Raw genomic sequence first — 23491 nt, 5'->3', positions numbered from 1 at the left:
AGATACCACTTGTGGTTCACCAGATGATGCCTGCTCAGTTCATCCACTGACATTCAGAGAAAATGCCAGGTGGATGACGACCAGGAATACGCTCTGCTGGTTCAGCCACCTCCAGAAGTATACTGTCACCTGACACAGGTTCATGATCACACTCTGCTGTGCTACTTGCAGTAACACATGGTGGTCAGTGAGGACCCGCACCAGCCTCCCTTAGATTGAATGCAGGAAGGTTTTCAGGGACTGATGGATCACCCAAAGTGCCAGAAGACTGATATGTAGCTGGATCTCCGCCAGAAAACAGCAGCCTCAGATTTCCACTTCTCGCAAATTCTCCACAAAATGCTAACCCATCTCCAAAGTGAGTGGTTTGTCACCAATGTGAACTCCGGGTAGGGGAGAGATTATGCCTGCTGCAGGTCAGGTTGGCCTCTGTCAGCCATTACAGCACCATGTCTTTCAAGATGTGGAGTAGAGAGGCATCCCTGATGCTGGGTCCACTGGGTTCTGAAGTTCTACTGCAGGGACTGCATGTGCTACTTGGCATTTGGGATGGGAAGGCTGCACGAGGCCAGAAGATGAAGAAACCTCAGTCATCCTTACCAAAACCCTGGATGGATACTGAAACATCAGGACTATATCCTGACTTGCTGTGAGAGGAAAGGCCTTGAACACTACAGTGTCTAGAATATCCCCAATGAATGACATTCTTTGCGTGGAGACAGGTTGGACTTCAGCTCTTTGGTGTGAAAACCACAGATGTAGAAGTTCTTGTATGATGGAAAACCAGCCAAGGAAGAAATACATTCTGCTTCCAACCAGTCATGCTTGAGCCCGAGAGAGCACACTAAAGAGGCTTGGTAGCTGTTGAAGCAGGAGAGGAAGAATCAAAGGATCGCTGTCCCTATGGATGAAACTGCTTCTGCTGGTACCACGTCTGCAGAATCAAAAGCACTGGGTTGGTTGCTGCAGTACAGGGTGGGAGGGCTGGGATTGTCTGTAGGCTAGCCCTGGAATTTTCTGTACTGATGGGGAACCTGCTTAGCTGGTGTCAATAACCCCAAAAATCATGCTGTGATGCCACTATCCTTACACTGTTCTAGCCCAGAATCAGCTTTTCTTCAAAGAGCCTGAAGCCATCAAAGGGCATGTCTATTAACAATGCTTGCATGTCTCCAGAAAACCCATTTGAGAGCCTACAGGAGTGCCTACTGAGCACAACGAACAAATTACTTACCTTCGGTAACGCTTTCACTGGTGGATACAGTATCTACACCTGCAGGTTCCCCACCTTTTGAATAACCCAATTCTCCAGCATTCCACTGAAACTTCTCTTAACAGCTCTTCCATGTCGATGAGGATGTCACAATGTCTATAGCTGTGCACGCGGCTCAGTGTGACGTCGGCATGCTGTCAGTTTCCACACATTTTTTCTCTTCGAGCCGAACTGATAAAACCAACATCACAAATGCAATAACATATTCTAAAGTTTACATCAAAGGTTTGAATATACACACAAATATAGATCTGTGAAATGTGCAATACATACATAATATTCAAATAGATTTCTTTTTGGTGTCTGCAAACAAGCAACTGGGAGGCGGGTGGGTCAGTGAGGAATCTTTAAGTAGATACTGTATCCACCAGAAAAAGCGGTACCGAAGGCAAGTAACTTGTTCTTCTCATAGATACATCTACCTGCTGATTCCTAACCTTTTGAATAGAATCCCCAAGCAGTCCCGCACTCTGAGGTGAGTGTCTGCCTATATCAAAGGATCTTGCAAAACAGAGAGAGCAAAGTGACCGTCTTTCCTCACTTCGGAGTATAAGCAATAGTGCTTTCCAAAGTGTGGAATAAGGTCCAAGTTGCTGCTTTACAGCGATCAACTACAGGGACACCTCTAGCAGAAGTAGAAAACGTAGCTCTGGTGGAATGAGCTCCAATACCTACTTGAGGTTCTTTGTGAGCCATGACGTAGCCGAACTTAATGCAGAGGATGATTCATCGTAATAAAGTCCTTTTATGCACTGCTTTTTCTTTCATCTTGCCCACATATTTGACAAACAGACGATCATACAGCCGAAGATCACGAGTTCTGTACACATAAAAGCTAACAGCCCTTTTGGGGTCCAATCGATGAACCCTTTCCTCCTCTTTACATGGATGTGGAGGAGGATAGTAACCACCTTTAGCAGGATTGCAGACCTGGCTCTCAAAACCAACTTGTCCTCATAGAAAGTAATAAAAGGGGGCTTAACACTAAGGGCCTGCAACTCACTAACTCGCATAGCAGATGTTAAAGCCACTAGAAACATTTTCTTAAAAGTAAGTAGCCTCAAAGGCCAACGAAGTCAAGGTTCGAAAAGAAAACACAAGGTAAGTAAGAACCAAATTAAGATCCCACTGAGGCATAATGAACCGAGTGGGAGGGTGTAGGAAAATAGGATCTGCTTTCATGGTTACCCCAACTTTGTGCTGGTGTCATTCCGTTTTCTGACTAGTCTGACTGGGATCCTGCGAATCAGGACCCGAGTCACTGTACCCTCTCCCTAAATTGGACTATGGTAGGTACTTTGGTACCTTCCTAATTGGCTACTGGTGTTCCCCCTCCAAGTCCCTAGTATATGGTACTAAGATACACAGGGCATAGGTACACCAGGGGTCTCTAAAGGGCTGCAGCATGTATTATGCCACCCATGGGAGACCACTCAAACTGGGACTACAGGCCTGCCCTTACAGCCTGTGTGAGCTGGTGCTAGTACCACTCTCAACAGTTACAAGTTTCCTTGTATCTGAGGTCACTGCACTTAAAATCTGTAAGTCACCCCTAAGTCAGGCCTTTCAATCCCGAAGGCAGGGTGCTTGGTTATGAATGTGAGGGTGCCCCCTACAAACCCAGGAGTCGATTCTCCAGGCTTTGGAAGTGCGGTCAGCCATTTTATACATATAGTGGACATCAAGTCAATTACAAGATGTCTAACTATATACTGGCTGCACCAAAACCAGTCATGTTTGGTATCAAATATGTAGGAATCCTACCCCACCGATTCCAGTGTTGAATGTAGGATCCCCTGTATTTCTGGTACCAGCCTTTCAGGGCCTAACAGCAAGCGAGTGCTGCTGCTGACCACAGGCACAATTCTGCCCTCCTGCTGCTGAGCCAGGCTCGAGGAGGGATAGGTAGAACAATAGGTTTCCTGTCAGAGGGAGGAGTGACCACCTCCCAGACAGAACTTGGAGCATTGGGCTGAGGTGAGGGCTTTTGCAGAGGCCACCAGAATGCTTTGAAGGGCACATTTGGTGCCCTCCTTGCATACTCCAGTTGAAACCTGTTAAGGGTGCCGTTGGCTTTGGCACAAAACTGGACAAAGGACATGGGAGTATCCTCCCCTCAGTCCAGCCCCTCCTCTGGGAAGGACCCTTGAATCGTCCCAATCCTTTCTTTTTGGTTCTTAAAAGCTTACCAGTGGGTGGCTCTTATGATACGTCATGGGACAAGATTCAGATCCAAAACCACTTCTACTGTCTAGGCACTTTGGACTTCGTTGAACTTGGGAACCGAGACTGCATCTGGGAAGACTCCTGCTGTTACTGGTCTTGTCGTCCTGCCAGTCTTCTGTATCGTCTGTGCTTCATCCAGGTTCTTATCCAGGCCTGTGGGCATCAAAGACACCCAAAGGAATCTCCCTTGGAGTGAAGGTGTCACTCCCCTGCATCTGCAGGCACCACAACTAACCTGACCAGTCTGCTGTTCAGGACGTCCTCCTGACTTCGAAAGGCTCAGCAACATAGGTGGTGGTTCTGCAACTCCCTCGAGGCCTGTACTGTCTTCTCACTGAGATTGAGGCCAGTATCCATCGTCGGAACCGCTGGAACAGCACCCCTGTTCACCGCGACAACTTGCTGTTGCCAATGCTTCTTGACTCTCTTCTCCAGAGATCTTCAGGCTCCAAGCTTCAGCCTCCAGCATCTCTTGTTACCAAGATCTTCGTCCTCACCAGATCCTCTGCACCGGGGGTCTGCATCTTTGATGAGCTGCTCGAGGTCCTCTTCCAACTCCTGTGCCTTCAGTTTGTGGGTCCTCTTGAGGCTCTTCTTTGGCTCCAGTGGGCTCCCCTTCTTGCGCGTTGCCTGCTCTGACTCTCCTGCACTTGGTGAGTCTCTGGGACCTTGAGGGTCCTGACACTGCACCTTCTTAGTTTTCCACATCTGTTGCTGCTAAGGCTTGTTGGTGCTCCCGCCAGACACTGACCCCCTGGTTCTCGACTGCCGACATGGGACACCTTGTGAACAGCTCCTGGTCGTCCACAGCGTGGCCTGGTCCTCACAGCTGCAGCGACAAGGTCACGTCAACACTACTGCATCTTCCGTCATCGGTGGTCTTTGGTCTTCCGTGCCTCTTGGTCACTCACAAGTGGGCATAGACTCTGTCCCGCCTGCTTGAAGGTACTTCTCTTCAAGAATCTATCCTTGGATTCCACTGGAAACTTTCACCTTCTTTGCAAGCAGCATCTTCACTTAAGTCCTCCATTGTGGTCTACGATGGTTCCCAACGTCACTTCGCACCTATACACCTGGCTTTCCTGGTGTAGGTTTCCAGGTTGCTGGGGTATCCACAGGTGGGGTGACTCGCCAACCTTCCATCTTCCACAGGGTTTCTTCAGGGTCCTCTGGGAAGGGTCCTTCTTGAAAACTGCAACTCCCCCATTGACTTGCATTGAGAACGCAGCTGTGTTTCCACTCTGCGCATGGCCTCCGTGGGGTTCCTGGGTACTTACCTTGAGTGGTTGATTGGGCCCGCAGCTCTTCTAAGTCTTCTGGGTCAAGTCTCGACTTTGGTTGCAGTTCGTATTCCACTTTACTGGTATATGGTTTGGTCTCCCCCTGAATACCACTGTGTATTTGTGCTACTTACCCGTTCTCCTTTTGAAATATTGTGTGTATTGTGTTTATATCTCCAGGTAGGAGTTACACCAATTTGCTAGTGAACATGTATAATAAATATTACAGTTTTTATAACTACCCTGTGTGGTTCCTTTTGGTTTAACCTACACTACATGATTAGTACTGGTAAAAGAAGCTGCTTAACACTCCTTCTGGACTAAGCCTGAAGGCTGCTCCCCACAGCTACCACTTAGAGAGCTTTCTCTGGTTGCCTAACACCACTAAAATCACCATAAAGGTTGTCTGGATTAGTGCAGGGTGCTTCACCTAAATAAGTGTGCACCATATACTTAACCAGCCTCCTACAAAGGGTATTTGTTATTAAGTCTCTTAATAAACGTTAACACTATGGGGAACTTACAGAGAGAAGGTTGATCGGGTAAACAAAGTAACGCCGATAGGGCACACAAATAGCTGTTAACTGTTGCAACTGCACAGACTTGCTGTATCAAGGAAAGAGCAAACTCTGCAGGGTCTATAGAATTCTCCTCACACCACTTTACAAACTTGTCCATCTGCCAGCATGAACCATGGTGGAGTGTCTTCTGGCCAATAAAATAACACCCACTACATCAGGAGAGGAGAGAAAAAACTCTGGTTTGCCTTTTCAATCTCCAGGCATGTAGGCGCAAGCTCTGGAGGTGGGGGTGTAGAACTTGCCCCTGTGACTGCAAGAGGAGGTCCACCCTGTGAGGGAGATGGAGAGGAGGGCGCAGTGAGAGGTGAAGGTCTGTATACCATACCATTCACAGCCCATCCGGGGCTATTAATATGAATTGGGCCCGGTCAGAACTCAAGGAATCAAGGGTATGGGTAGGGGCACGCGTAAAACAGCTGGGTGCTCCAGTCTAATTGAAACACGTCCCCAAATTCTCCCTGCATGGGATACTAGAGGGTGCAGAATGACGGGCAGTGCATGATCTCGTAAGTGGCAAAAAAGGTCTATCTGAGGGGTCTCACATAGCCAGAAAATGTGAAGAACCAGTTATGGAAGGAAACACCACTTGTGATCGGCTAATCATGCAGACTGACTACCCACAAGCACGTTCAGAATTCCAGCTAAGTGATTTGCTCCGATACAAATCGGATGATCCTGAGCCCAGTACCAGATTCGTAGAGCTTCTTTGCAAACGATTTGCAAAAAGAGGCGTAGACTCAATACCACACCTATCTGACTGTAGGGTATATTTATATCAGAGTGGGGCTATGATCAGGGGAACACAGCCTCTTGGATCACCATAAGTGGATATAATCCACACACTTTTACATCAAATAGATCAGCGCCCACTACTTGTTATTATATCAGAATGTTATCTTCTACCAACACAGTATTAGTCAAATACAATTTTCAATTTTCCAGTAAATTACAATCGTATTTTATGGATTGATTCAAGATTCTTAAGGCTTATTGTGTGTTGATGAATTCTTTTTATTGAAAATGTACAAAATATTCACATCGGCGTAGCCAACGCGTTTCGTCCCTTCTCCCGAGACTTCTTCAGGGTTAACCCGGAGACAGCGAACACACTGAGTGAATGACCGACTAAGTTCATCTGCCGACATGGGCCAAAACTAGAAAATTGTTGAAGTGGAGCAATTCTGCTTTGTAACAAAACCGAAGACCTCTAATTTTTAATTAATGACCATTTTGGACTAATCAATATGAATGAATCACTATGAAACATCAATGGGAGTGGATTAAGATCTTGACCGACACCTTGAGATCTCAGTCATGCTGAAACCACTGCATGCAGAGGAACCACTGGAGGGCCCTCATATGCCAGTGTGCATGGGTGACCAACAGAATGCAGGAGGCTATCAGACCAAGCAGGCGCAAGACCATCAGGACTGGAACCATAACTCCATTCTGAAACATCAGAACCATACCCTGAACATCCAGAATCTTCTGAGAAGGGTAAGCTCAATTCAACACAGTGTCCAGCAGTCCAGTGGTGGCTAGTAACATTTGAAAGTGGTGGGCCGTAAACATTGGGCATGACTTATAAAAGCGAGCGATGTGAACAAGTTCAATGGACAAACCTGGGATCTAGGGCAAGTCCCTCTCCTGAAAAAGAAATGGAAAAAAGATTGGTAAATGGTGCATTTTAAAGCAAATGAATGTAGTGATAAAGCACGGCTTAAAAAGCACTGAAGGGTAGGGCGTACCCCTTTTCTACAATATTGAACACCCACTGATCCGATGTTATGCATCTAAACTGTGGCAGCAATTAGGACACCTGTCCTACCACCGGCAAAACATGTTCCAAGATGGGAGGAATAGGGTTGCTTTCCTGTGACTTTGGCAGATGAGGAAGATAACTGATGGGCAGCTCCTCGTTGTCTACCCCTGCTCTGCCCCTATAACTGCTATGGAGGAAATTGGACGGTTGCTGCTGTTGGTATTGCTGCTTTTCTCGAAAGGAGAAGTTCCTGCCAAACCCACAGAACCTCCAAAACTACCTCTAATCTGCTATGGTGTCAAACAGTTTCGACAGCAGGCGAGGTGTGTACTAGGCGGATCGGCGGTGGCGGTTCCTTGACGAATGTGTGACTACAGGACGCCACCTTTGACACACGTCTCCTGCATGATGCTTAGTAGCATCCACCAGTAGAAATACTACTGGAGTTCGAACAAAAGACGTACAGGTGAGTGCACTAGGCCTCACCTTTGGTGTGCATGAAAGACATGTGAAAAGCCCCAATAGGGACTCATAAGTAGGCTTTATAAACACCACGCCCTGACGAAGGCCCCAGACCCGACTGGGCTATTTAGGGAGGGCCGAAACATGTTGGCATCTAGTAGAGGGTAAATTTGAACACACTAATGTTAAAAAAAAAACCAACATATGGCTTTTAATGATATCACAAGTGCCTCAGAATAAAGAATCAAGAGGAGGTACACTTGTAGGTATTTTTAGTGTATGTATCAAAAAATCTGGTTCGCCTCTTAACCAGTGACCTACTTATAAGAACTCCCGGTATATCTATGGTTGAGTCCGCCCAGATAGTACCACCTTATCTGGGTGTGGAGGTAACGCCGATGATGAAGCATGTCACTATTATGTGAGTGAGGCGTTTCCGTCAATATCTTTGATATTCCATCTGACGAAAGTACTGTAGGACCATCTCGAGGAAGAAACTGTAACCCCTTTGGGGAACACAGTCGCAGGCAACAGTTGCCTTTAGTGAAAAAAAGTTTATTTGGGAGAACGCAACTGTCCTATTCATTCTCTCACTCTCCACACGTGAAAAAGAGTCAAACAGTTTCAACCCATCGAAAAGCAAATTCATCAGTGTATTTTGCACGTCCAGTGAGAAACTAGAACCCTTTCAGCAATGCGTGCCTCCTTGTAGCGACTCAAGTCCCCATTCCTCTTGCAACCAAATCGGCGGTATCCATGCACAACTGAATGACCTGTCGGGCAGTAGATTGACTGTCGCTCAACAGTTCGGTAAAGTGTCTCTGAACAGCCTGAGGTAGTTTCCGGATCACTGTTTTGGTAGAGTCCATCAGTGAATGAATGCACCGTCCCAACAAACAAGTTGTGTTGGTCAACTTTAATGCAATGCTACAAGAGAAAACCACTTTCTTCGCCGATTGTTCAATTTTTTAGGTCTCACCTAGGCAGCGCGCATGCGCTGCACTAGGAGATGACCTTTAGAAATTGGTCGGCTCTTTTCAAGCACTCGTGCTTGTGCTGGCATCCACCTTGCGGGCGCGAGCAGCGGAGCACGCGCTAATTGAAAACAGATGGCCCGCGTGCCGCTACTCGCTCCTGCAAGGTGGATGCCAACACAAGCACGAGTGCTTGAAAACAGCTGTTTGCATTTGCCTGGTTGCCCTTGCTATCCCTTCTCAACTGCTTGTCTTGCCGTCGCTTTCTCTTCTGAACGTGTTTTATTGAAACTTCTCGCTATTCCTTCTCAACTGCTTGTTCTTCCATACGTCATTATGACACACCTCTAAAGGCGCTCCTGAAAGGTGAACACACTACAATTGCACATGTGCCACGGTATGGCTGTTTACTGAGACACCGCGAGACAGCACTGATCACTAGTGAGTCTTTCACCTCCCTAAGTGTTCCACGACTCAGGCAGGTACTGATTTAATCGTGTTGTGTGTCTTTTTTTGGCAGTTTCAGCTGCACATTTGGCAATCTCGGTAAGAGACTTTGCTTTTGCACACGCTCTCAAACATGCTCGGTATTCCAGTCATGCTTAACTCTTCGTTCTTCACCCCTTAGCTCACGTGTTCAGGACGCATCCCAGGTAGCAGCACCTTTGTGCTTCCAGCGTATGCGATTATGTTGAGTAATTACATTCTATAAGAGTGGGGTAAATACCTAGAAAGCAAGTTTTTTTTCTCTCCACTTCTTTGGTACTCGTACACGGGCATATGGGCAACCATGGTTTACGTTTAGACACAGGATTTTCTTCCGCTGTACCATCTTTCAAGCTCACACGGCACCCCTCAAGATTGAGTTTTATTTAGTTTTTTTCTGCACATGTACTTGTAAATACAGGGGTTTGAAAGTTTTCCTGCAATATTACACATCTCGGTGTGGTTGAGGTACACTATTGTAGGTATGATGTTACTTATTGTATCATATATGTGGATGCAATGACAGAAGCAGCAAAACACCAGTCGGGCGGCACGCTATGCTTAGCACAGATTTTTAGCTTATGTGTTTATAAACCACGGCCTTAATTACATTGGCCACGCCTCTTTGAGAGACCCCCCCCACCCCCAGTTTCTTCATCCCACTTAAAGCCCTGGTTGGCTTTATTACATTGTGTATTTATTTTAAAAATAAATATTTGTATTGTTTTTTGCAAATAAAACAAAACATAAAACAAAGCATGAATACACAATACACAGTGCATGGCAATCCACATTGGCCATGTAGGGTAGGACTATCTTGGTGTACGCAGGACATACGTGGGAGCAGACAAGGCGCAAAGAGAAATCGTGGGCAGTTGCACAGTTCTCATGATTACACATACTTTGAACAAGCAGTACATCGGTCAAGGTTCTATCCTGGGTCCTGCGGGCGACAAAGTCCCACCCTCTTCATCCCCCTCCACCTCCAGACCATAATATTTAATCCATGGGGCCCAAATGTTCCGAAACTTTTTAGGACAGCCCCGGGCCTTATACGCCTCCCGTTCTGCCACCATGTACAAGTCAAGACTTGGCCTCCATTCTTTAATGGTCGGTATTTGTGGAGCCCCCCAGTATTTAGCTATATCCCATTTGGCTACCACCAACCCCAAGTTAGCTAAAACAAGTTTGCGCCTTGGGATGCCTACCTTTGTCGGGATTCCTAAAAGGAGAAACCGTGGCTCCATTTCTATTTGGACTTCCAATATATGATTAAGCTCCCCCACAATCGGTCCCCAATAGGCCTGTATCTCAGTGCACCCCCAAAGGGTATGTATAAATGTCCCAGGTTCAGTGTGACATCGAAGACACTCCGGGCTCTCGGCTCTTCCATTGTATGCAATTTGGCTCTATCAAAATAGGCCAGATGTAAAATTTTGTACTGGATGAGACGCAACCTGAACTTAATTGCCACTTCCCGTGGATGCATGAGAGCGGCCTCCCAATCTATATCCTCCAACCCACCGGTGACCTTTTTCCATTTGGCACGAAGTGAACCCAGTCTGTCGGGCATGTTATTAAGTAATGTTTTGTAGGTAAATGAAATAGCCTTAGCCGGGATTTCCTCCTGGAGAAGACTACCTTCTAGTGGGGCATTTTCCGGCAGTGTCATCCCATCTAACCCCGCCGCCACCCAAGCATGTTGCAGACGAAGATACATATATGTCTGAGTGTCATGTAGTTGATATCTAGCTTGGAGTGTCCTGAGGAGCGGTGTAAATACCGCCCTGGTCTTTAATAGACAAGACCCACCTTGACACTTGAGCCTACCTACCCAACCACGCTAACAATTTACCTGCGCGATCTCCAATCTTATACAGTCTATGCTGGACTGCGAGTTGATGCACCCTAGTCTCTTTAGTAACATGCGCCTGGTATTCCTGTTTAGTAATATCTATTTGACGGAGGGTGTGTTCACTCAAGGGAGGGGCACTTCCCTTTTCAAGTTCTATCAGCCTGCTTTCCAGCACCAATGTCTCCTGAAGTTCCCTCCTTTTATTGTGAGCTATGATATTTTGGGCTCTATCACGTATCACAGTCTTAAAAGCCTCCCAGAGAATGACCACTGATTGCACGGAGCCCTCATTTGCTTTAAAGTAGAGGTCCGTGTCCACCCCAATTTCTTTAGCAACCGTTGACTGTGTATTTTTAATTATATCTGTATATAATTATATTTGAAAATTACAGTATTCATCTCATATCTTTCATCAACTAGGCACTAACACACGCTCTTAAAGCAGCATTCTCTGTAATATCATTTGGTCTCATAGGTGTACAAGCAAGACGATATTCCCAATCTCTTCTAAGTAGATATACGCCAGAAACAGTGGTGCAATTTTGAGTGTTTCAAATCGGATGTGGTGAGTTGCTTTTCTGTTTTTTTATAACTTAACAGGTTTCAAACCACAAATGTCGATAAACTCCCAGACGATGGCATTATATCTTGTTTGTGACGTCTGGAGAGTGGAAGAGAAGTGCTTGTTTTCAGGGCTTCTGAGTACTGACAGTAATGCAGAACTTCTACTTTTACGGAGGCAGGAGGCTACAGAACAAACTCTGTGGTAACACTGTACCACCAGCCCTAGGCTGTACTACAAAAGAGTGGAAAATAAATAGCTGTGGCAAGTTTTAAAGGGTTATTTTAAAGTGTGGATACCTGGCAGCTCAAACTTTAATTTTTACCTTGCACCATAGTTTACAACACAATGTTAAAGCATCTTGTTATTTGCTATTTAAAAAAAAATGCAAACAGCCTTCCAAGCTTAAAAACTACTGGGGGGTAAAATTGTGAGGCCGGATTATTAACAGGATAATGTGCTGCATGGCTAAACACTTATAAGGTCCCAAAGCCGAGACCTATTGGCTATGCCAATGCTTGTTTAGATTCTCTATCCGCTAGGGATGTTGGAAAAAACCCAGGAGTCAACTTGGAAGAACATGAAGTTTGCACCACCAAACTCTCAGGTGACGGAGGAGTGGCCTAAAATAGTGGATCTCCTGGAACTAGCTTGGATCTCCTCTCAATTGGTCTAAAGACTGCAAAGGATGACAGACTTCTGCCAAATCTTTAGATTTGGTTCAGTCAAAGCCTCGTTAAAAGGCAATAAAGACTCTGATGTGGAAGAAGTAGAATGCAGCACTTCTGTGAGTAAATTAGACTTAGGTTCAGTTGATGGAAAAAGCAGTTCCAACATGTCAGCCGCCTTTCTAATCACTGAATGTGATGATGCAAGCTCTGGTGGAGGGATGGCTTTTGGAGACAACAATTCCCATTTCGGCGAAGTGTCTAACACACTTGCCACTGCCAAATCCTCAAATTCTGGATGCAGTGACACTTTCTTCCTCTTCCTCTTCAGAATCTCTTCCTCCAAAAACATACTGCTCCTCCTCAAGAAGCCTCTGAGCTTCCCTTCGAGATCTATGCCTTGACTTCAGTAATCGAATAGATGAAGCTATTACCGGCGTTGGTGAAGTATGTAATGGCGCCAGTGACTTCAGCATCTGTGTTGAAGAGGCTAATGGAACTGGAGTTGAGTGATGTGACGCCGGAGCGGATTCAGCCGATGTTAGAGAGGTTGCAACCGGCACCAGTGACTCCTGCTGAACTTTTACTGGTGAAGTAGTCACCTTCCTGAGCACTGGAGGAGGTCATGATATGCCAGGAACGGCGCCTGCTGATATTGCGACAGAAAACATCCAAATGAATAGGATAGCGGACCTATGGGGCCCACAAGCATGCCAGATGGAGTCATTGCTATGCTGAAAATGCTGTACATAGTATTTAAAAAACTTGAAGGGTCGGACCCTGGAGCAGGGAATGTTGGATACTTCTGTTGAGGAGGTGGAGGAGGAACTGGTCTACCTCCGGCTCAGGACATGCAGGCGAAGTCGGTGGAGGCCTTAAACTTGATGGCAAAGCTGAAAAGGCTACTGGAGACGGGGCCGGAGTCTCCTCACCTTGACCGTCATGTGACTTCAGGCATGGAGACACCGACATCGGAGACTCATCCTTCCAAGACCGACATGAGGAACCATGACACCACTTCTCCTCATGTTTCCTTTTCGATGACTTTGACGAACGGGGAGACGGCAATTCTGAATGAGGACAAGATTTCAAACGTCCTCTCTTCTTTTGCCTTGCCCAAGAAGAGTTTAATTTCCCTCTCCTTCGGTGTTTTGGTGCTCATCATTTGGCATGCTGAACAGATGTCAGCATCGTGGTCTGAACTAAGACACCAAAGACAACCATCATGAGGATCAGTGACTGACATTTGACCCGCACATTCTCTGCATGGCTTGAAACTAGATCTCCTCGGTGGATACATTTTTCCTGCAAAAACGTAGTAATTTCCATAATTTGTTTTTAAAAAAGTCCAAACTCTATGGAGAGTCAATCAAAAACCTGTTACTTGTCAGAGGCATGGAAAAAAGGGAACTGACGTCAGAACGCAGACGAGCGCCTCTTATAACTGCAATTGCTTCACATGGAGCCATATGCAGAGCCACAGCTTGTGGAAGAGCTGTCAAGAAACGTTTCTGTGGAATGCTGACGCTTTTGGATATTCAAAAGGTGAGACTCCGCAGGCAGATGTATCCATCAGAAACTTGCACCAAGAGGTCTGCCAAAGTAGTCCGTAGTGTCCAGGTTGACCCAGAGCACATATTTGGTGGAATCCTGACCATCATGCATTGTCTGGGATAACAAGTCTCTTGAAATGCTGACTGGAATTGGGTTATTCTACAAAAAGTATAGTTTCAAAACCACAATAAATATCGGTTACTGGGCAGCAAATTTCCAGACTCAGGGTATGATAGGGTAATGACCTGCCCTGAAAGTATCATATAACCAGTTCTGCTTAGCCTTCAAATTTCCAGTACATGGTTCCCACATCCAGTGCATCGTTCCTACATCCAGTGCATGGTTTCTCTTTGGAGAGTTTTACAGATTCATAATTTTCTCTCTTCCTTCCACCCAAACTTGTATTTTTGGGTTGGAGGAAAGTGCCCCTTTTTGACATGGTCACCCTTCCCTCCACACACACTTTTCCCTGGTATTTGATTTAATTTCGAATGGAAGTGCACTTGGTTCCTGCTATCGAGTTCCCCAGTGTCAAATCTATTTTCCAAAACTGTGCAATGGTACCCCAATTCGCAATATATTTAGTACCCTCTGTAAATACCTAGTAAATTGTTCCCCTGGTACGTAGGGCTTCAGGTACCAAAGAGTCCCCAGGGCTGCAGCACAAATGGTGCCACCTAAGGAACCCCTCACCAAGCTCATGCAAACTGCCCACTGCAGGCTGCATGACTTGGTGCAGACAAAAGTGAAAACATGACATGGCACACAGCCTGTGTGCCATGCCTGCTGACACTGCATGCAGTATAGGTAAGTCACCCCTACAGCGGGCCTTACAGCCCTAAGGCAGGGTGCAGATATGCCCCTGTTCTGCTCAGTTCCATAACTGCAAGTACAAGTGACAAGGGAAGCAATTTTAAAAGAATGTGCTGAACACTGGTGAAAACGAGTTCCCAAGCTACATGATGGCTTCACTGAAAATAGGAATGTTCGGTATCAAACATTCTTGTATTAATAAACCCACACTGATGCTTGCATTGGATTTATTAATATATGCACACAGAGGGCACCTTAGAGATGCCCCCTGAGAACCTACCAGCTACTGGTGGGCTGACTCATTTTCACCAGCCTGCCACCAGAGAGAAGCTTCTGACCACAAAGGGTGAGGGCCTTTGCTCTCAGGAGATCAGAAACAAAGCCTGCTCGGGGAGAGGGTATTTAGACCCCCTCCCACAGGATGACCTGCAAATTAGCATTCCAAGGCAGGGGAGCTTCAAAGAGCTGACCGCCTTCAGTATTCAAATCTAGCTTCCCTTACAGGAGAGGAAGCCAACCCTCTGCATCCAGGGAAAATTAGCTAGTCAGATAGGCGTGTCCAAGCTGATAAGGTGGGCTACCTGAAGTGGAAGCAACTTTTCTAAGTTAGTCATGTTGGTGATGGCGAACTTAGGAACCCCGGGGGCATGGTTACTCCCACATCATATGGGGGCATAGTGACCCCAGGGGTAGGTAGTCCATTGGCTACTACCCACAAGCCCCCCTAATGCCCCTAAATCCAGTATTAAGGGGACCCCTGGCACCAGAAAAGCAGATCCTGCTGACCTACGAAGAACAACGCTGAAGAGCCATGAATGCAAAGACTGTCAAAGGGTACCTGACGTGGCCCCAGCCCTGCCGGCCTGTCTGCTGTTCCTGTAGAATTTACACCAAAGCCGTCTCGTCCTGCAAGCTGTCGTGCCTCTTAAAGCCTGGGATGACTTCCTGCCGTCAAGAAAGGCCCAGGGACTCCAGTGGAGCTGCTCTCCTGCATCCTGCAGGTACCCCGAGAAGAAACCGTGAGGACTTCAAACCCACCAAAATCCGCCACTGCCAAGCACCACTGAACCTGAGCCAGCATCAGAGGGGCTTAACGGCGTGGTCCCCAAGCCCTCAGGGAACAGTCTACTTTGGTTTTGCCCCTCATGAACTCCCCTACGCTGCCTTCTTCAGCCTCTGTGTGCAGGCCCCCTCAACCATGTGTGCTCCCGGACAAAGAAACAAGAAACCTCAAAGACCCTCAGCCAGCTGGCCTGAGGACATCACTGCTGCCCCCCAGCCCCTAGCACTGCAAGGCTCAAACCCTCTGTGAAAAGAGGCTGCAGGTTTGGCCTCCCGGACTGAATCAACCAAAGACCGATCCCCATAGACTAACATTGGGACACCTGACTCTGTATTGCACCACTGCACTTGGCCGCACTAGTGCAGCTGGAAGTGACCTGCTGGTTCTGCCATGGACCTTGCCTTAGACCAGAGGGCTTGAAACTTTTTTGCTCTGAGCCCCCCCACCCCCAAGCAAAATGTTTTGAAGTCGGGCCCTCCCTCCAAAAACGTATGTCAAGAAAAAGAAGAGTGGAAGGGGCAGGAGTGAACTCCGGGACGGCGCTTAGGAGATCCTTTCAGGGATATGTTTCTGTAGCACATAATCTATATATGTGAGACATATGAAATTACAAATATATTAAACCAAAACCGAAATGGACCAAAAACACTAGGGCCCATAATTGGAGTGTTGTGAGCCTAGATCCCAATGCAACTGCACCTGCTGCACTAAACAAAAACCTACAAATAAAAAAGCTGCAAAAACTCCCCAGTTTCCTCAAGGCATCTCTCTGAGGTAGCTTTCTATCATTTGTAATCTACAAAATGACCCCCCGCCCCCATAAAGCACCATTTTCTCTGGGACTCTCTCTCTGATGCTGTCTAAGAAACTCACTAGTTTCCTCTTTCTCCTGGACCGAGACCTGGCTGGCCTCCTCCCTGTCATCCCCTCTACTCATCTTGAAGGACATCTGCATGCTAACAGAGGTCGATACGGACGGGATCTATGGGGAGCCACATGCACCATGCTTTTTTAATTTTACAAAAGCAGTTCCCATACTTATGTTAAAAACACAACCACCTCTGAGCAAATGTTGTGGCCCTTAAAAGTGCCTCTGTGTAAAAGAGATGGGAGGTTGGGGGCAGTGTTTTCCTGTGCTGTGAAGCTCACGGAGGTACACAAAGCAAAGGAGGAAACAGTCATTCTCACCAGGGTGCCTGCTACCTGAAAGAATGCAAATGTGTGCAATTGGTTAATCACCACAAGTAAAGGCAGATTGAAAGGCAGTTTAGGATTTGACGGAGGCACCCGAGGCTTCATGTGGACAATGAGCTCTTCTTTTTGATATTTAGGGGCAGATTTACTATTTTTTCACGTAGCGCACTGCAGCAGCACAAATGCTGCGCTACGTGATAAGCAGAGAGGAGGAGAGCACCCTATTTACTCAAATAAGGCACTCTCCTCCCCTCTCACTAGCACCGGCGCTGAAATCAGCTGCTGTACACCCCGGAGACACCTTTGCGCCATTGTGCAAGGATATCTCTGTGATTCAGGCATAGGTCTTGTACTGGAAGGAGGCCTTCCAGTACATAATACTATGCACAGACTCACTAAACATTTTCCCACTTTGTACGTGTGCTGTAAAGTGCAGTTCACATGCAAAGTCGGAAAAGGAAGGAGAAAGGAAAGCATTTCTCCTTACTTGCGCCTATTTGAAAAGGGCGCGGTTTTGTCATGGCTAAACCCAATCTACTTTATTTAGTAAATTGGGTTTAGCGTGAGAAACCTTTTGTGGTGGCATGCGAATACCCATGGACCACCCTTGGTATGCCCCAATGGCACAAAGTAATGCATAGCAGCAACATGTACTGCTGCGCATTACTTTTCCGTAACTTCCAGCTCTAAACAAGTTTAGCGCTGGAAAGTAGATTGGGAAAAAAAGATTTTGTGCCGATTTGCCTCACTTTTGTGACGTGAACACGGCGCACAATCTTGGTAAATCTCCCCCCAAATGTCAGGGTGTTTAAAGTGGAGTTCTAGAAAGGGTACTTTTAATCGACAAATGTTTGCACTAGGTATAGTTTACCTATTACTAAATTATATATGTTGAAAGCACTTGCTTCATCTTAAAACACCACATCATTTTGCAACAGTCTGCCTTATGCAGTGTATAACAACATTTTAAAATAATGACTTTCATATTCACAGTGCTTTTTGCACCAAGCTGGGACCTTGTAGCACTATGAATACACAAGCCATTATTCCTCACATTACTCAAATGAAATTTCAGAATGTATTTCTATCTGATTAGCTTACCTTCTATTTATTTTTCAGTTACAGCTTCTGAAAAATGCACAAATGTCGACATTTATCAAACGTAAAGTATTTCTCCTGCAAAACATACTTGCCTAATCGTCTTGATTATGGTGCCTAAACATGAATAAATATATGTGTTATTTTATAAATTGGTGTGGATCTCCTTATTGAGTTTTGTGCATCATTTATTGACTGTATGTGTATTTTGCAGATGTTTAACACTCCTCTCTGATTAGCCTAAGGCTGTTTGATCACACTACTCCCTAGAAAAGCACCTTGGGATTGTTGGAGCAAGTCCCTGTCCCCTCATAAGAGAATACCTTGACTATTTATACAGTATACCTCATTTTGGTATATCATAAAGAGTCTGCTTCCTACACTTGTATTGAGCATCACATACCCCATTCTGCCACTAATCATTCATGTCTGTTATTTCTGAATGGTAGAAAGCATACTTCAAAATGGTGATGGAAGACTACAAAATCAGTTTGAATAAAAAATTCGACCTCTAGTTTATTTAGGAAGTGAATTAGATGCAACTACAGGTTTTGCCTCCTTATATTCTGATCTCCTTACTGACCCACACATGATTGTTTATGCACTTACAAACCAAACCCCACCAACCATAGTACCATTACCTTCACATAGTAAGTGATGAGGATTTTCCGCAGGTCAAACACTTGAAGCATGGATGCTGCATTGTTGTCGCTGATGCTGTACCCCTCCAGCACATACTTCGTGGCAGCCACCTCCCAAGCCAGCCAGCGTTGGCCAAAAGCAGCGTTGAAAGACAGCATATAAGGCAGATGACCCGGTTCACAACAACAACAGCCCTCGTCCTCTTCAACACCTTCTGTGATGGCCTCGACCTCCCGTTGCTGGCAGTAAGTCCCTGTGCAGAGTGGGGTAGACTACAGATGAGATGCGGAACTGGTGGAATGTAGAGCTTGACATCAATTTCATACAATTTGGCACACTGGAAGTGCTATTGGGGAGAAGAGCTATGCATTGTAAGCATCTCTTGACGGACAGGATATTCTTATGTCATGCAAGTTGAACTATTTTCTTATGCGTGAAAACACTCAAAGTATACTTTCTTCCTTCTAATTTTCTGTTCACATCTTCACTCCCAAACTAGTACTGTGACCAGACAACCTCAACCTGATCAACTGTTTTCAGCCCGCCCTGTTTGTTGCAGTACCACATGGCAGTGGTGTTGTCTGTGAACACTTGAATCAACCTAGCCTTAATGGAGGGTAGGAAGGCTTGCAATGGCAGTCGGATCGCTCAGAGCTCCAGCATGTTTATGTTGAGTCCGGATTCCGTTAGAGACCAGAATTATCTGATCTTCACCTCTACCAGATGGTTGCCCCATCCCAAGAGTGACACATCTGGCACTACTGTGATAATTGGTTGGGGAAGGGAGAGAGAGTTCTGCCTCTGCTGTTTGTTAGGTACCACTGCAGATCCCTTGTAGTTCCCTCTGAGATCTGATCATGTCGGAGAGATAATCCTGATGGTGCGCCCACTGGAACTTCAGGTCCCACTGCAGACTCTGCATACGTTTTGTTGTTGTTTTTTTTGTTGTATTTTTACATAGCGCAAACTTGACCCGAAGGTATAGGGTATCAGAACGCTTTAAATGAGCACCAGTTTTGTTACAGACTAACACGTTCATTTTTGTTAGGCGCGGGGAGATTAAGTGATTTGTTCAGAATCACAGGAAGTTGAACGTCACTGCCGAGACTCGAACCTGGTTCCCCAGCTTCAAGGTCGACCGATCTAGCCATAAGGCTACATCCTGTCCCCTCATTTGACATGTGTCACTAGCAGAATGCATGAGGTCTAGCAGACTCAGTCATTCTCAGCGGAATACAGGATACAGGCTGAAACATCGGTATCATAGCCTGAACATCCTGGACTCTGGAGGAGAAGCCCAGAACTACACTGTGTAGAGAAGAGCCCCGATGAAAGGGAGCGTCTGAGAAGGAGTCAGGTGTGACTTAGGCCTGGTGATAATGAACACCAGCGAATGTAGAAGGTTCGCAACAGCATGGAAGAGAGGGACGACACCCTGGGGCGATTCCGCCTTCAGCAGGCAGTCGTTGAGATAGTGGGGGACTGGAAACACTGATCTGTACAGATGAGCTTCAACCATCGCCATCACCTTTGTGAACACCTGAGGGGTGCTGGTATGGCCAAAAGGGAGCACGATGAATTGAAAGTGCTTGTGGCTGTAGGAAAGTGCCGCTTTTTGCATGGTTGCCCCCCCATTTTTTGCCTGATGTTGATGCTGCCTGCTTAAGTGTGCCCTTGATTCCTGCCAACCAGGTACTCGGGCCTATGTTCTCTCCCATCTTTCACTGCTTGGGAGAGCATGGCTCGGGCCTCCTCCGGGACTAGTGTCAGCACTTGCACAACGTGTCCCACAGAGTGTGGGAATAGTGGCCCAATAAGCATGCAGTGTTTACAAACCACAAACGCAAGGCAGAAAACATATTCTTTCCCAAGCTGTCCAGCCTCTTGGATTCCCTGTCCAGGGGTGTGGCAGGGAATGTGCCATGGGATGTAGAGGCTTGGACTACTAAACTCTCAGGGATGGAGTGAGGAGTAAGGAAACCCGTGTCCCCAGGTGCGTGGCAGTGGCGGCGGTTAATTATCCGGTTTACAGGAGCCTCAGTACAGGCTCGGACCGTGTTCTCAATAGGACATCAATCAGAGAGGAAGCTCCCGGCTGCAGTACATCGGTCAAGATGTTAGTCTTGGCTGCCACACAGAGCAACTCAAGATCCAGGACCTATGCTGCCCCCTTCACCACCATGGAATAAGATACTTCCTCCGCCGTAGCCACGGTAGGGGGAGAAAGCATATCAATGTCCAGACCACTGGCATCTCAGAGTTCCTCACACCCGTGCATATCACCTTCCAGCTAGCATTTTAAAGGGTCCAGTGACCCCTCTACTCTTCTCCCATGTCTAGCCCTTTAGAATGAGGCTCAGGCTCCAGCCGAGGACGTGAGGGTACCGTTGGGGCCAGCAGTGGCGTCAGTCTATGTGGTTCCGATTCCATGTCGTTGGGTATCAGAATGCAACTGGCACCGGCATTGGGTGCTGGTGCTGCTGGTGGATGCCAGCAGTGCGGGAGCATCAGCGTAGAGACCAGGGAAGGTCCTGAACGCTCAACAGGCACCAGTCCGGATCCATGACCAGTTCTTTGGAGGCCAGCCAGAACTGAGGCCGGAGCCGTTGGCCCAGAACCTAAGAGGGCCCCCTGTAACCCCACGGCCCCCAAAGATGCGCTGGAGGTGTTGGGCCACTCAAATACTCGGCGCATGGCCTCATAAAATTATTTTACTTGAGCGGGGTCGCTCTGGCTCCTGGAAAAGGTGGGAGGCTCGGAACCTGACTTGGCTACTATTCCGAAGAAACGTGCCTCGAACGTTGATACTCCTTCGTTGCGGCGGCAGACAGGCGAGGGGAGGTTGAAGTATGCTTCAACTTCTTGTGCTTTTTCCCTCCGAATGTCCTGAGGGGTGGGAGTGGGGGTGGTATGAAGATACCTTTGAGATGCTGGAACGGTCCCGCGACCTCCCTCTCGATAAGGATCTCTGAGGAGTCGCGCTGCACTAGCAGCTTCAGGGATCACTCCCTCAAAGGACTCAGTGCCATGACCCGGCAGTCTGAGCATAACTTGGAGTCATGGTCACGCTCTAGAAACCAGACACAAAAGGCGTGTGTCTGTAACTGACATGGTGTGATGACAGGTGCCACACTGTTTAAAACCTATCGTCCTCGAAGACATCCCTCAACACACCAGGAGGAAGTATCAAAAAGTTGAAAAAAGTCTGTCAAAAACAGACAGAGGGGTAAGCTCTGTCTCCGTATAAGTGCTAACTGGCCTTAAAGAAAAGAACCGACATCAGCGTGCTGAGGTGGCACCTATGTAGGTGATGTGGACGTCACTTCCAGTGTGGACGACGCCACGAGGAGCCAATCGACGTCACGCCAATCTACACCACCTACCAGCACGCAGGGGTCCTGCGCACGAAAAAATCTTCAGAATCCAGTAAGACGTTTGGGAAATTTAAAGGTAAACAATCTGTAGCTAGAGGTCTCTAGCAGATGAATTCGGTACATCTATTAAGAAAAAGGTAAGTTTAGAAAGTTACCTTTTCCCTGCCTAAAGCCTCTGGAGGTCCATTTGCTTGAGCTCCAACTGACACCTGAATAGCCCTTTAGTAAGGAGTGAAGTGGCTCCCAGCACAGGGAAAAAATGCCTTGGGTGGAGGGAGGATTTCTGCTCCCTTGACAGGCTAGCCTGTGGGCTGGGCCCAGGAACTTGATTAACTTAAAGAAAGGCCGACCCTGTAACAAGCAGATTTAGCTAACACCAAGGCCTACCCCTCTATTTGTCCCATCCTAGCTAAGCAGGCTGCAAACACAGTAGGCACCTTTTTGACAGTGTCAAATCCTGGTGGAGTGTTAAAACCTGTGTGACACATCTGCTTGGGTTTTACATATGCAAAATAAACAAAGTGATGGATGGACTCTCAAATTAATCTCAGCCACTGGCAATCGACAGGCTGCATGCCAATACATTGTTTTTTGCCCACCATGCCAGCTCATTTTGGACCCAGCCATATGTAGATCAGTTCCTCATGGGAACAGTCCAGGCCGAACTGCCAGGCCAGGGGCCTCCCTGAACTGGAACAAGCAACCTCAGAAGGGTTTTACCCTAGTAAGAGCTTTTCAGTCAGGTATAGATTGGTTTCAGTGGCACAGTGAGCCCGAGACACACATCAGGGCATATCTGGACCACTGCAGGCATCAAATGGAAAAACAACAAGGTGATGGATTGAATGCTTGAATTAATCTAAGCCACTGGCAATCGCTTGGGGAAACTTCCCAATCCATCGTTTATTTGCTTAGCATGCCACCTCAGTTTAGACCCAGCCATATGCAAATAAGTCTTGATCCTGCTCCTCATGGGAACAGTGTAGCCCAAACAGCCAGACCAGGAACTGGGTTGCTTGCGTTCTGGTTCAGGAAGGACCTGGCAGTTCGGGCTGGACTGTTCCCATGAGGAAGTGTCAAGCCTGATTTGCATATGGCTGGGCCCAAACTGAGGTGGCAAGGTAGGTGAAAAATTATGTATTAGGATGAGGCCTGTGCAACTGCATGTGGCTAAGATTAATTCAAGCATTCCACCCATCACCTTGTTGTTTTTGCATTTGGGTTTTACATATAACACATAGGGCACACCTCAAAAATCAAGGAGAGAATGGCAAAACAATTTTGTGTATCCATTGTCTGGTTGATGGAAAACTCACCTTTGTTCTACCAGACGTCTGCTCTGAGTTTGTTGTAGGTACTGGGCCTCCTTTAAACTGGATTTTAGTGTTAGATGTGAGAGGACAATGGGATTAACATAGTACACTGCATTCGCAAACTACCATCCCTCAGAGCCCACGTTTAATGTAGTTGTAGACGTCTGCCATCTTGAAAATGCCCAAAGTGGTTAGGGGTAGCCAATTGAAACCTTTACAGCATTGGTTAGGGCGTGCCCAGTGGTCATTCCCACCCACTAGCCTGTGCCAGGCATAAATGTGTGAACTCCAGGCACCCCCTTCTATTGTAC

General features: G+C 46.9%; 1 protein-coding gene across 2 annotated transcripts in view; it reads right to left on the bottom strand.

Moving 5' to 3' along the window:
• Positions 1-23491, bottom strand: part of PCNX3 (pecanex 3) — a 682255-nt gene that overhangs the window by 226435 nt on the left and 432329 nt on the right. For both annotated transcript variants that reach the window (XM_085625837.1, XM_085625836.1), the window contains exon 27: positions 18493-18746. In XM_085625837.1, coding sequence (XP_085481963.1) covers positions 18493-18746 — 254 coding nt within the window. The remainder of the gene's footprint in view (positions 1-18492; positions 18747-23491) is intronic.

This window comes from Triturus cristatus, chromosome 9 (assembly GCF_964204655.1).
Source record: "Triturus cristatus chromosome 9, aTriCri1.1, whole genome shotgun sequence".
NCBI lineage: Eukaryota > Metazoa > Chordata > Amphibia > Caudata > Salamandridae > Triturus > Triturus cristatus.
This window is presented reverse-complemented; position numbering and strand designations above follow the sequence as displayed.